This window comes from Mauremys reevesii, linkage group 2 (genome assembly GCF_016161935.1).
Source record: "Mauremys reevesii isolate NIE-2019 linkage group 2, ASM1616193v1, whole genome shotgun sequence".
Classification (NCBI taxonomy): domain Eukaryota; kingdom Metazoa; phylum Chordata; order Testudines; family Geoemydidae; genus Mauremys; species Mauremys reevesii.
The window spans coordinates 192320824-192335153 of record NC_052624.1 but is presented as its reverse complement, the minus strand read 5'-3'; the positions used below and the strand labels follow the sequence as shown (position 1 = coordinate 192335153).

Genomic DNA, 14330 nt, shown 5'->3' with positions numbered 1-14330 from the left:
AAGATGATCCCAACAGCTCTATGATGATGTGGGCATTTTTACAATATGAGAGGTTTAAACTCTTTTAAAGCTTTTTTCGTGCAGCAATGCTTACAAGTGGTTTTACTTGGAATAGGTAATTTGTTAAGTAAATGTTTAGCTGAAATGTTTTTTAATGTCTTAAAACTCAATTATAAAGCTTGAATCTAACTACATCTTGGTTGCACTGTGGTCACTGAAGCAAACTGAAAAGACATTTACAGATGTTATTTTAAACTTTTTCAACACAATTAAAAATATGAACGATTGGCTGAACATTCCTAGCTCTATTTTTCACTAGAAGGTGCCTCATGCCGTTCAAAGCTTTATTAGGGCTATAAGGAAAACAGAGAAGGAAAATTGTTATTTCATTTTAAATTGAGAAGTGTATTCCATTAAATTCATAAATGGCTCTCAGAGTCACCCTCGTTTGGATCAGTGTGTATCTAGCTCTGAGCTGAGATATCAGAACAAACCTATAGCTTCATTTCAAGAAGGCTGAATTTTTTAATGCTTATTTTGCATCAGCCTTCACTAAATAAGTTAATGCTGATCAGATGCTAAACACAATTAATATTAACAACAAGGGGAAAGAAACACAAGCCAAAATAGGGAAAGAACAGGTGAAAGTATATTTAGGTAAGTTAGATGTAATCAAGACAGCAAGTCCTGATGGAATTCATCCCAGGGTATTTAAAGGACTAGCAAAAGTAATTTTAGAACCATTAGTAATTTATTTTTGAGAATTCTTGGAGGTCCGTGAGGTCCAAGAGGACTGGAGAAGGACAAACATAGTACCTATCTTCAAAAAGGGGAACAAAGACAACCAAGGCATTATAGATCAGTCAGTCTAACTTTTGTACCTGGAAAGAAATTGGAACAAAATATTAAACTATCAATTTGTAAGGACCAAGAGGATAGTAGGGTTAGAAGGAATAGCCAGCATGGATTTGTCAAGAAAAAATCATGGTAAATCAACCTAATATCTTTCTTTGACATGGTTACAGCTTAAGGGATAGGGGTAAGCAGTAGACAGGATACATGGTGATTTTAGGGAAATATGATCACCATGAAATATGATCAAGATGAAATGATTATAAAACAGGCGCAAAATTAGTTGACAGACCATACTCAAGAGTAGTTATTAACGATTCACTACCAAATGGAGGGTCTATCTAGTAGTGTACCCAGGGGTTAGTATTGGGTCTAGTACTATTCAATATTTTCATTAATGAATGGATAATGGAGTGGAGAGTAGACTTATCAAATTTGGGGATGACACCAAGCTCAGAGGGGTTGCAAGCACTTTGAAGGATAGGATAAGAATTCAAAATGACCTTGACAAATTAGAGAACTGATCTGAAATCAACAAGATGAAATTCAATAAAGACAAGTGCAAAATACTACACTTAGGAAGGGAAAATCAAATTCCAAACTACACACAATGGGGAATAATTGGCTTAGGTGGTAATACTGCAGAAAAAGACCTGGGGGTGATAATTAATCAAAAATTGAATATCAGCCAACAATGTGACACAGTAGTGAAAGAGGCTAATATTATTCTGGAGTATATTAACAGCAGTGTTGTGCATAATATCCGGGAGGTAACTGTCCTCTCTACTTAGCACTGGGGAGGCCTCAGCTGGAGTACTATGTCCAGTTTTGGGCTCTACACTTTAAAAATGATGTGGAGAATTTGGAGATAGAGTCCATGGGAGAGCAACAAAAATTATAAAAGGTTTAGAAAACATGGCCTATGAGGGAAGGTTAATAAACTAGGCATGCTTAGTCTTGAGAAAAGAAGACTGAAGGGGGAGGAGAACCTTATAACAGTCTTCAAATACGTTAAAGGTTGTTAAAAAGAGGATGGTGATCCATTGTCCTCCATATCCACTAAAAGATAGGACAAGAAATAATGGGCTTAATCTGCAGCAAGGAAGATTTAGGTTAGATATTAGGGAAAACTACCCTTATAATTAGAAAGTTAAATCCTGGAACAGGCTTCCAAGGGAGGCTGTGGAATCCTCATCAATGGATGTTTTTAAGAACAGGTTGGACAAACACCTGTCTAGGGATGCACTCCGAATGGTCAATCGCTGAACTGTTTATAAGGCTTTCTCCCAGTCCATGAGAGGTATCCTGGGAATGGTTTATCAACAAACAAGAAATAAGAATTTTCTATTTAAGGTGAGATGCTTCATTGCTAATTGTATTACATATACTTGTTACGCTGGGCAAAATATACCTCTGATGCTTCTCCATGAATTGTGCATCAACCTTAAAGTATCAACGTATAAATAGAATTTGAGCTTATTCCAGAATTTTACAGAAGTTGCAACCGAGACCAGTAGCATACACTGGTTTTGAAAGCGTACACAACTTTGTGCTTTATATTTGAGTATCATGGTGTTCTTAGCAAGCAATAGACAAACTACTAGTCATCACCTTGCAGTTTTTGTTGCTTACAAACCACCCATTGAATAACATGTGAAAAGACATACCGCTAGAGTCCTTTTTTAAACTATTTAAATTAAGTAAGCAGCTACTGGATAATAAATACAAATTGTACGTATAATGTAATAGCTTATTTTACACAGTGCTGTGGTGTTAGCTACCAATGTGAAAGTGGTCTCTAACTGCAGAGGATTAAGATTCTAATTTATAAACTGTAGCACGTGCGTCACTTATTACTAATAAATATTTTGATACACTTTTCTGTCTAATAAAAGAAAAATACACAGTTTAATGTGCAAAGTTAAGTAATGAGCATAAAGTGAACCCAACCTTTAAGTTCTTTTAACACGGAGAAAAGCAGATAAGAAAAGCCTCTGCATTACATACCACATCAAAATGAACTTAAAGCCATTTGCAGTCTAGACTTCAAGATGCTATAAAAATGTATAGCAAGAATGGCTAGAGATTGTTCTTATAAGGTTAAAGAAAGTAACAGCAGACAATATCTTTGTATGCAACTCATTATTTTTATGAGCCCACTGAGACTAGCATATCACTAAAACAAATTACTTCTGCTTTACATTAGTCGTCATGTCCCTGGTGCTTTTCAAGCAAATGCTAAGACAAGACAATGCGAAGACAAGACAAGACAAGAAAAAGATGTATTTTTATTAGGTAGCATTTAACTTACAAGGCAGCAGGAATGTTGTGCCACCTGAGATAAAGTCTTGGAAGCTTTCCTCTCAGTAACAGCTTACAAAGGAAGCATCTTGTACTAGTTTTTCCCTTGAAGATACATTCATAAGAGAAATGTGTATTCATGGACAATAGGAGGACAAAGACATACCTCTCTGCGTACCATGCTACATTCCGATTGGTCCAGAAGAATGTTTATCACTGTTCCCCATAACCCTCCTGAAATGTTCTGACAGCTGTCTGCTAAAGCAATGCATCCTAATTCAAGAGATGTAAGAGCTGATCCGATTCCAAGGGAGGTGAACCTTACCTGGAACATTTTAGCAAGAAAGAAGCTGCATTTCATTGTATGAAATGTTAATATTTCATAGTTCATTCTGAAACCTTTATAATAAAGCATGCAGTCTTCATTATCTCTAAATTCTCTTGAACAACTACTAATGAATGACTTGTATTATCATAGAAGAGCATATAAAAGACTAACATTATAGCTTTCAGTATTTGGATGAGATAATTCTCTCCATCTAACAAACAGATCAGGCATGTCTAGAAAGCTGAAAACATATGTGAACATCTTTAAGTGGTCTCAGGGTTGTGCACACCTCTATTTTTGTAACACTATATCAGGGATCAGCAACCTTCGGCACACAGCTCACCAGGGTAAGCACCCTGGTGGGCCAGGCTGGTTTGTTTACCTGCTGCATCCGCAGGTTTGGCCGATCGTGGCTCCCACTGGTTGTGGTTCACCGCTCCAGGCCAATGGGGGCGGCAAGAAGTGATGGCCAGCACATTCCTCGGCCCGCGCCGCTTCCCGCCGCCCACATTGGCCTGGGACGGCAAACTGCAGCCAGTGGGAGCCGCGATTGGCCGAACCGGCAGACGTGGCAGGTAAACAAGTCGGCCTGGCCCACCAGGGTGCTTACCCTGGCAAGCCGTGTGCCAAAGGTTGCCGATCCCTGCACTATATAAAAGAAGCATTTTACTGTATATATATATTTTCATTAACAAGTATAAACAAAATAGTATAGCATTCACCATTTAATATTAACTGCTCAGTAGGAAAATGGATGCAGATGCCTTATATGAAGCCTACAAACATCTTAAAAATGTCATGAAAGAAGAACACCTGAATATTCTTTTTAATTGTAAATGGCGCCTGTTTTGAAACTAGTCTTGACACCTGTCTAATCAAAGCTGTTTATACACTGTTTTTGTAAGTAGGTTACTATGACTGTATCCCTGACTAAATATGGATAGTGAGCATGAACACTTTGTTACCAAAACTGTAAAATACAAAATACTCCCTCAGATAGTTCTCTCGTCAATGTGGTCATAACATTTTGTGAAAAAAAAGGCAGCAAGCCCAAAATTTTCTATTTAGATTAATCTCTGGTGCCCACCATCATAGTGTCATCTAACTGCCACTAAAGATCAAACCAAAGATAGTTGCTAAAATAAGGCAATAGGATTGAATACACACAGAAAGCAGATATGATGAGTAAGGAGATGGCATTATCTAATTACTTTTCAGAGTGAGCCTATTCTGGAATTGTATATGTAAAGTTCCAGATAACTAGTTTTAAATAAAATGTTCTTGATAGTTTGAGTCTGAGCATATTTGCTTTAAATTTTTGTGAAAGTCATGTTAATAGGAACTTTTTTTTGACCAACTTCTGTTGATGATTTCCTCAGGTCTGGGGAAGGTAATCAATGTCATAGCTAAATACAAAGGTGGAACCAATAAGAAGTTAACTCATATCGTAACTGCCCATTGAATGGTCTCTAACACCTCTACAGTAGCTGGACAAAGGAAGGTCAGTGGGTTGCAGACTGTTGTAACACGCCATAAATCCAGTCTTTATTAAGTCCAGGATTTTTGGTGTCTAGCAGAGTTATCAGTTTAAGTTCCCAGTCTTGTCTTATGAAGGTGTAGTGCAGGTTTCCTTTGAAGACAAAGACCAATATGTAGTGATTATTTTGTAAGAAGTGTTTGCCCACAGGGGACACAGTGTTTTGGTTTTTTTTAAATCAGCCCGGGATACTAGGATGACTTCCCAATGGGCCACCGTGAGGAAGAATATCTGGTCAAATGCACCACAAAACCAATGATATACTGGAGACAGATCAATGATATTGGCATCCTCTGAGAAGACATCCTAAACTCCCTCATAGATTTCCACCACAACTTCAACCACCACCACTCATCCATCAAACTCTCTCTAGAACAGTCCCACACCGACATGAACTTCCTGGACACCATGATCAGCTTCAACAATGGAAGTATATGAAGAAACTCATGGATCACCCCTCTTACCTTAACAGATTTAGTAACCACCCCAAGAAATTAGTTATCTAGTCAGGCACTCACATACTTCAGAAATATGCTCCAAGAAGAAAACCCAGGATACACAACTTAACACATTTAAAACTGCCTTCACTAAACAAGGACACCATCATGGAACGGGCCATCCAAACACTCTGAAAGAACCCAGGGCTTTGGAGCAGAGCCCAGAGCTGGAGCACGGAGCAGTAGAGCTGCAGGTTTTTGCCTGGAACTGGAGCAGAGCAGGAACACAGTTCTAAAACCCTGAGAGAACCTATTTCAACAAAGGAAAAACAAAAGAAAAAAAACTTCTGACTGAACATCCCACCCTGAAGCCCATATGGATTATCATTAAACAATTACAACCCATACTTGATGGATACCACGTTCTGAAAGAAATCTTTCCCAATCCTCTCTTCTGGCCTTCAAACACTCTCTACAAACTCAACATCAGAAGCAAGCTCCCCGCAGCTCAGGATTCACCAACTCAAGGTGGCATCAGATCCTGCCATAAAAACAGACGCAAAACTTGCAGACATATCATCTCTCATGCTACAATGATCAATACCCCTCCAACACATCTTTCAAGATCCATGAGTCCTACACATGCTTATCAGAACATGTGGTGTACCTCATCCAGTGCACTAACTGGCCCAACAACTATGTGGGTGAAACAAGACAATCACTCACACAGGAAAATGATAAAAGGCAAAAACACCATATCACCTGGGAAGAACACTTTCCACTCCATATCTGACCTCTCAGTCCTTGTTCTCAAAGGAAACCTGCACACCTTCAAAACACAAGCCTGGGAACTTAAATTCATAACTCCAAAAACACAGACACCAAAAATCATGGACTTAATAAAGACTGGATTTATGGCGCATTACAACAATCTGCAACTCACTCATCCACCTCTGTCCTATGACTCCAGAAGTTAATTGACCACTTCAAATGGTCTCTTGCAACATATGTTAATTCCTTATTGGTTCCACTCTTGTATTTAGCGGTGACATTGAGGGACGGGCTACGCTTGCGAGTTACAGCGCAACAAAGGAGCCTCAGGCACACTAGCTCACTACCAGTCCACATTGGCAAGGCATGTAGAGTTCTCTGACTCCGCAGCTACAGCACTGCTGGTACTCCACCTCGGCGAGTGGAATAACGTTTGCTGTGCCCCCGCTGGAGTGCTGCGGCACCAGTGTGAATGGGGTGTTGCATTACTGTGCTCTGATCGGCCTCCGGTAACGTCCCATAATCCCCTTAAGTCAAGTGGCCATTCTTGTCTTTGTTTTGAATCTCAGCAGGAATGCGGATAGGCCCTTTGAAAGCTCCATTTCTGACATCCAGCTGCTTATCTTCCCCGAGACAAAGCAACCATTAGTGTGGAATGCTGAGAGAGAGAGAGAGAGAGAGAGAGGCGGGGGTCTGCTGCTGTCTGAACTTACAAGACAGCATGCTGACATGCTCTCAGACCCCCAAAAAACTCACTCTCTCCCTCCACATACACACAACACATTCCCTGTCACACTCCACCCCACCCTTCCCATTTGAAAAGCACGTTGCAGTCACTTGCATGCTGGGAGAGCTGCCCATAATGCACTGCTCCCAATGCCAATGCAAGTGCCGCAAATGTGGCCACACCAGTGCGCTTGAAGCTGTCAGTGTGGACAGACTGCAGTGCTTTCCCTACTGCGCTCTACAAAGGCTGGTTTAACTCAAAGCGCTCTACATCTGCAAGTGTAGTCATGCCTTGAGTACCATTCCCAGACTTGAAGCAGAGCTCTGTGTAAGCTTGACAGCTTGTCTCTTTCACGAGCAGAAGATGATCCAACAGAGGATATTACCTCATCCACCTTGTCTCGCTAATATCCTGGGACCAATACACTACAACAGCACTGCAAACAACTTTTTAAAAGATCATTTCAAAAATGTTTCTGTCTAGTTAAACTAATGCAAACAAATCTCTTCCATGCTAAGGCCCCAGGAACAACTATCCTGGATTATCAAGAAAAGAATGGAAGGTGAGGGGAGACAGGGAAATGAGGATAGTAGGGCTGTCGATTAATCTCAGTTAATCGCACTGTTAAAAAATAGAATACCAATTGCAATTTATTAAATATTTTTGGATGTTTTTCCATATTTTCAATATATTGATTTCTATTAAAACACAGAATACAAAGTGTATAGTGCTCACTTTATATTATTTTTTATTACAAATATTTGCACTGTAAAAATGACAAACAAAAGAAATATTTTTCAATTCACCTTATACAAGTACTTTAGTGCAATCTCTTTATCGTGAAAGTGCAACTTGCACATGTAGATTTTTTTTGTTACATAACTGCACTCAAAAACAAAACAATGTAAAACTTTAGAGCCCACAAGTCCACTCAGTCCTACTTCTTTTTCAGCCAATTGCTAAGACAAACAAGTTTGTTTATATTTACGGGAGATACTGCTGACTGCTTCTTATGTACAATATCACCTGAAAGTGAGAACAGGCGTTTGCTTGACACTTTTGTAGCCAGCATTGCAAGGTATTTACATGCCAGAGATGCTAAACATTCGTATGCCCCTTCGTGCTTTGGCCACCATTCCAGAGGACATGCTTCCATGCTGATGATGCTCATAAAAAAAAAAAGTGTTAATTAAATTTGTGACTGAACTCCTTGGGGGAGAACTGTACATGTCCTGTTCTTTTTTGCCTGCATTCTGCCATATAATTCATGTTATAGCAGTCTCAGATTATGATCCAGCACATGTTCGTTTTAAGAACACAGTCACAGCAGATTTGACAAAACACAAAGAAGGTACCAATTTTAGATTTCTAAGGATAGATACAGCACTCGACCCAAGGGTTAAGAATCTGAAGTGCCCTCCAAAATCTGAGAGGGACGAGGTGTGGAGAATGCTTTCAGAAGTCTTAAAAGAACAACACTCCAATGCAGAAACTACAGAACCCGAACCACCAAAAAAGAAAATCAACCTTCTGCTGGTGGCATCTGACTCAGATGATGAAAATAAACATGTGTCGGTCCACTCTGCTTTGGATCATTATCGAGCAGAACCCATCATCAGCATGGATGCACGTCTTCTGGAATGGTGGTTGAAGCATGAAGGGACATACGAATCTTTAGTGTATCCGACACAAATATCTTGCAATGCTGGCTACAACAGTGCCAGGCAAATGCCTGTTCTCACTTTCAGGTGACATTAAAAACAAGATGTGGGCAGCACATCTCCTGCAAATTGTAACCAAACCTGTTTGTCTGAGTGATTGGCTGAAGTAGGACTGAGTGGACTTGTAGGTTCTAAAGTTTTACATTGTTTATTTTTGAATGCAGTTTTTTTTGTACATAATTCTACATTTGTAAGTTCAATTGTAATTATAAAGAGATTAAAGTACAGTACTTGTATTAGGTGAATTGAAATATACTATTTCTTTTATTTTTTACAGTGCAAATATTTGTAATAAAAATAAATATAAAGTGAGCACTGTACACTTTGTATTCTGTGTTGTAATTGAAATCAATAATTTGAAAATGCAGAAAACATCCAAAATTATTTAAATAAATGGTATTCTATTATCAGTGGGATTAATCACATGATTAAATTTTTTAAATCGTGATTAGTTTTTTTTAATCGCTTGACAGCTCTAGAGGATAGGGATTCATTTTAAGATGCGTTGACAGAAAAATACTAACAGTGATTACTCTTTAGAATACTTTTTTAAAAACACACATTTAAAATTATGACAAGTTAGTGAAGTCTCAATATTAAACATAATTTTTAGATTTGTAAAGAGTACACTAACCTCAGGATCTCTATCTACCCATAATGGAACTAGCCATGCCAGACCAAGCCGAGAAGGAACTTGTTCTTCACTTTTATCGCAAGGCAAGAACCAGAGAGACACCCAGTCCTGATCAGAAAAAAAAAAATGAAAAGGATTTGTTTCAGACAGTAACTGTTCAAATAAACTCTGCCCTCCAACTCTATAAACTATTTTTTTCTTTATTTCAGTACAAAGCACTAATATTGTTTGGCAAAGATTCTGGAGGCAAAATGTAAAACTTAACAATATTACTGTGTGATATAAAACACTTTTTGCATTATAAACAAAATTAAAATGAAAAATTTACTTGTCTGCAAGACAAGACTGTCTTAATATGGTATAATGGTTTCTAAATTAGCAAAGAAAAATAAATGCTGAGAAATAAATACTTAATTCTGTCTATTACCTGCACAAGTGAGAAATGCTATCCAAGACCCTAACTTTACTATCCTTGAACTGTGTAGTACTTTACTTCACCAGGAGGCCCTTTATTTTATTGGGGCTATTTCCAGAGTAAAATACTGTGTAACATGAGTAAGGGTAGCAGAATTAAAAACATCTGCTATCTGAACCCAGTGTGAACATCCTGAATTAAATTTTTTTCATTCGTAACAGAGAGTATTCCTATTCTGGATTTTAGTCTTCCAAAATTAATTATAGTAAAATTCTGGCTTTGCTTTTATCCAGTTTAAGCTCAGGACCATGACTTCCACCTTACTCTTTACCCTAAAAAAATGCAATTTACAGAATATGGTCACAAGCACATTTAGGGGCTACATTATGAGGATTTAATTAAACAAAATCAAACCATACTCATTAGTAGGTATTTTAGCCAGTTTAATTTTTCACATAAGCACCTAAGCAACTTTATAGATTATCTACATCTGCACAAAGACTTAAGACATTTAATAGAAGAGTCCAGAACCCCAATGGTCCAGAACACCACAAAGCTTAAGCACAGTCTTAACTTTAATGGGACTCACTCACACATTTAACGTTAAGAATATGTTTCGACTTTCTTGAATCGGCATCTTGTACATCAACACTACCATAAGCAAGTTTTAATATTGTGCAGCATTCTGTTAAAAGAACCTTCATTTCCAGAACTGTTGGGAAAATCAAGGTATTTTTATTCAACCGTACTGTTTCCAAATACCAGAAGTAACTTCATTTAAAATATTCTTGAAGAAACTATACTTATTACAAAATAATTTTAGAAGTAAATACCATACTATTAGCCCTGATTTTCCATCCTTGCCTTTGAGTAGTACCTCATTCTGCAAGTAGCTCCTCTTAAATCAGGAGGACTACTTTAAGAGTGATACTGCTCAGTAAGTAAGGTTAGCAGAATTGGACTTTAGCTAGAATATGTGGTACACTTAAAATAGGGATATTAGCATTCTCTAGTATTCAAATTCAGTAATTTAAAGCATCACATTTCCAAGGAAAACATCAGTTAAAATTCTATTTTCTGCTCTCTAAAGTCAAGCAAAACTAGACTGTCGGTTTGAACTCTGTCAGTAACAATGTGTCAATGCTTAAATCACACAGATGAAAAACTAAGGGCAGCTTTTAGTGCTCTCACCCTATTTTTGGCTTGAGCCATCATTTCATGGGACAAGTGAAGCAAGCAAAGTACTGTGCTCTTTGTGACACCTTTGCCCATGAAGGACATAGCATTTCCTCCCCATTCAACATAAAAAGATGAGATGACCTGTAATAAAAAAATAAAAGTAAAAACAATTTCATGGTGGCTTTACTATGAGGAATACGTAGATAAATACAAATAGTCCTGCAGACTTCAGTTAATATAAATCATGATTAAGGGTAAATAGCAGCCTTTACCTGCAATTTTAGGAATACCTTACATTTCTAGTATAAGCAGCTACTTGGTCAGAGGTTCATTTATGATAAGGCTGTACCGCAGTGTTCAATGTCCTGCTCGTCTCTTGGCTCTCATTCAGCTCTGCAGTGTCCTTCATTTGTCTATGGGCCAGGGACCTAATGGATCTTTTTGTGGTTGTGACAGTTATTCATGATCAGGTGTTTTTGTTCAGAGTCTTGTATTAGTATGTCTGGGATTACAATGTATTGTTTAGCTAAACATGTTCCATTTTTAGCCTTGACTAATTCACACATCCAGCTTGCCACAAACCCTATGTCCCAAGTTACTATTTTGTATTAAAACACCCCCTTTGGATAACTTAAAAACAAAGCATCTTTTGCATGGCTGATAAAGACACACATACTTTTCAGTTATGGCAGTCTATTAAAATATTTTGTAGCTCTTCATAATTGTCCGTTGGATAGCCAGCTTTCCAATATTATTAAGAAATTATTTATGGCTATCTTGGTTCTGTGGGGAGCCCGGGCCCTTTAAATCGCCGGCCAAGCCCCGCTGCCGGAGCCATGTGGGTAGAAGCAGCAGGGCTTGGGCGACGTTTTAAAGGGCCCAGGGTTCCAGCTGCTGCGAGAGCGGTTACTATGCTATATGCGAACCCGTGTTATATCGGGTTAGAGATGTATTTGGCATGAAAATAGTCCTCATTTGGCATAGACTTGAGTTGTTTGGGATTAAATTAATTTTGAGTTCACCAATTTCTTTGAAAATTATATATGCACATTATATTTTGCATAGACTTTTACTAAACTCATAAAGGAATCAACCCTACATAATTATGTCAAAGGAATTTTGTCATTAATTTCATTTGGAACAGGGTAAGGATGAAAGTGCACAAAAGAGGAAGACCACACTGCACCTTCATGCACGAATAACTTAGCAGCTCACTTAAAAATGCAGTGGTGATACTCAACATGTACACCTCATAAGGCCTTCTTAAAAGGTCCAGTAGAGGATCAAATATGGCGAACTAACCAAACACAAAGACATTGAAATATACAATTTCAAACTGGTCAAAATGGATCTGCTTCACTCCACCACTCATAAGTTTGTTTGTTTTTTATTTCTAACTGGTGAAATTAAATATTTTTTTATTTGATACTCCTACCCTGCAACTTGCATGGTGGACACACACCCAGAATTCATTCACTGTTCCGTTTTCACTGAAATCATTGTGCTACAAGATTAACAAGTAAAATTTCCCAATCATATTTCATTTAACAAAAACAGACAAGAGTAATATGTACCTTGTTTTATGATTGTAACCACCAAAATACAAGTGATAACATAAGTTACTTACCTCAAGAAGACCTGTCAAATATTTCATACAAATTGTGAATGGCTCAGCTGTCACTGAGTATGAACTCCAGCCTGGGTGTCCAGTGACATGGACCATTCCTCGTAACGTTCTCTCCAAAGAAGGCAATCCATAAAAGTGGGGCGCATCTGTTACCCGTAAACACTGTAGCAGTTTCAGAGCCAGCTGTGTTCGGAAACAATCAGTAAGTTCCAAGCCTTTTCTGTTCCAAATACAAAAGGCAAATGTATCAGATGGAAGTATAAAAATTAACTTAATCGGTATTATTTTATTGGATACCAATGGCATCTTATTGTACCTGTAGTTCTGTAAGTCTAGGTATCCAAATCTCTTGTATATGGTAAATCAGGACAAAGTTTGACATTTGCAGCTTCAAGTGTTTTTCAGTTCTGAAAGCCCCAAATTTCATTTTGAAAAATTTAGGAACACTCACTCAAATAAAAAATGGATGAATACAGAAAGAACCCTGTAATATACTAAGGAACACACCAAAGAGAGGGAAAGAAAATCACCCTGAGCTCTTTGATACTGATGTGCAACGACAGCTCGCTTTCATGCCATACGCGTTGTCAAGCTCCCGAAGCGGCCTCCCCCATCCCAGGGCAGACGCATCTGTAACCAGAGTCAAGGTGGGTTGAGAGGGATGGAACAGGACCCCGGCACCCACCATACGAGGATCCAGCCACCAGCGCAGGGAGTTGAGTGCGCGCTTTGGGACCGTGAGAACCATTTCTAGGCTGTCGCGTCACGGTCGATAGGCTGACACCAACCAGATCTGCAGAGGCCTGAGTCTTAGCCTGCCGTGTTGCACCACGTAGGTACAAGATGCCATGTGACCCAGCAACCTGAGACACTGCCTTACTGTGGTGGTGGGAAACTTGCAGAGGCTGGTAATCATGCTTGCTATAACTAGGTGTCGGGCCTCTGGGAGGAAGGCCCTCGCTTGGTTTGCGTCCAGGACTGCCCTGATGAACTCTATTGTTTGAGTAGGGGAGAGGACAGACTTGCTCACATTCAGCATGATGCCCAAGTGACTGAACGTGTCCGTGACCAGTTGTACTTGAGACCGGATTTATTGGTGAGACTGGCCCCGTATGAGCCAGTCATTGAAGTATGAGAAGATGTGCACATGGTGCCAGCAAAGGAAAACTGCCATGACCGCCATGCACTTAGTAAAGACATGAGGGGCTGTGCACAAGCCGAACGGTAGGGCTGTGAATTGACAGTGCGCCTTGCTCACCACGAAACGAAGGAAACGTCTGTGAGACAGGGTAATTGAAACGTGAAAGTATGTGTCTTTCATATCGAGGGCGGCATACCAGTTTCCCAGATCCAGAGAGGGAATGATAGTGGCTAAGGAGACTATACGGAACTTCAGGTTGACTATGTGCTTGTTGAGCTCCCTGAGGTCCAGAATGGGTCTTAGGCCTCCCTTTGCCTTGGGGACAAGGAAATAGCAGGAATAGAAACCCTTGTCCCTGAGCTCCTGAGAAATTTCCTCCACTGCCCCCAGGGCAAGGAGGGATTGTATCATATTAAGGGCCATGCGCCTAAGCAATTCTTGTAGGACTCTAAAGTCCATCGGAGGTGGGCTAGACGTGGACATGGCAGTCACAGCCTCATCACGGGAGGATGAAAACGACACTCCACCGGAAGTCACAGGTGCTGACTCAGCAGGATGGTCTGGGTCCGGGTCCGGAGGGGGACGGCTGAGGGTCGCCTTGGGAGGTCGGATGTCCGAGCGTGACAATGGTCGGGCAACCGGGGGGGGGCTCCACAGGAA

At 39.5% G+C, this 14330-nt stretch overlaps 1 protein-coding gene across 9 annotated transcripts in view; it reads right to left on the bottom strand.

Moving 5' to 3' along the window:
* Window positions 1–14330, bottom strand: part of RTTN (rotatin) — a 163620-nt gene that overhangs the window by 76941 nt on the left and 72349 nt on the right. For all 9 annotated transcript variants that reach the window (XR_005594099.1, XM_039524718.1, XM_039524716.1 and 6 more), the window contains 4 exons: window positions 12530–12749; window positions 10915–11043; window positions 9309–9416; window positions 3320–3478 (listed from right to left, as the gene is read on the bottom strand). Coding sequence is in view for 8 of the 9 variants with exons in the window: in XM_039524718.1 (XP_039380652.1) it covers window positions 3320–3478; window positions 9309–9416; window positions 10915–11043; window positions 12530–12749 (616 nt within the window). In the remaining variant the exon portion in view is untranslated. The remainder of the gene's footprint in view (window positions 1–3319; window positions 3479–9308; window positions 9417–10914; window positions 11044–12529; window positions 12750–14330) is intronic.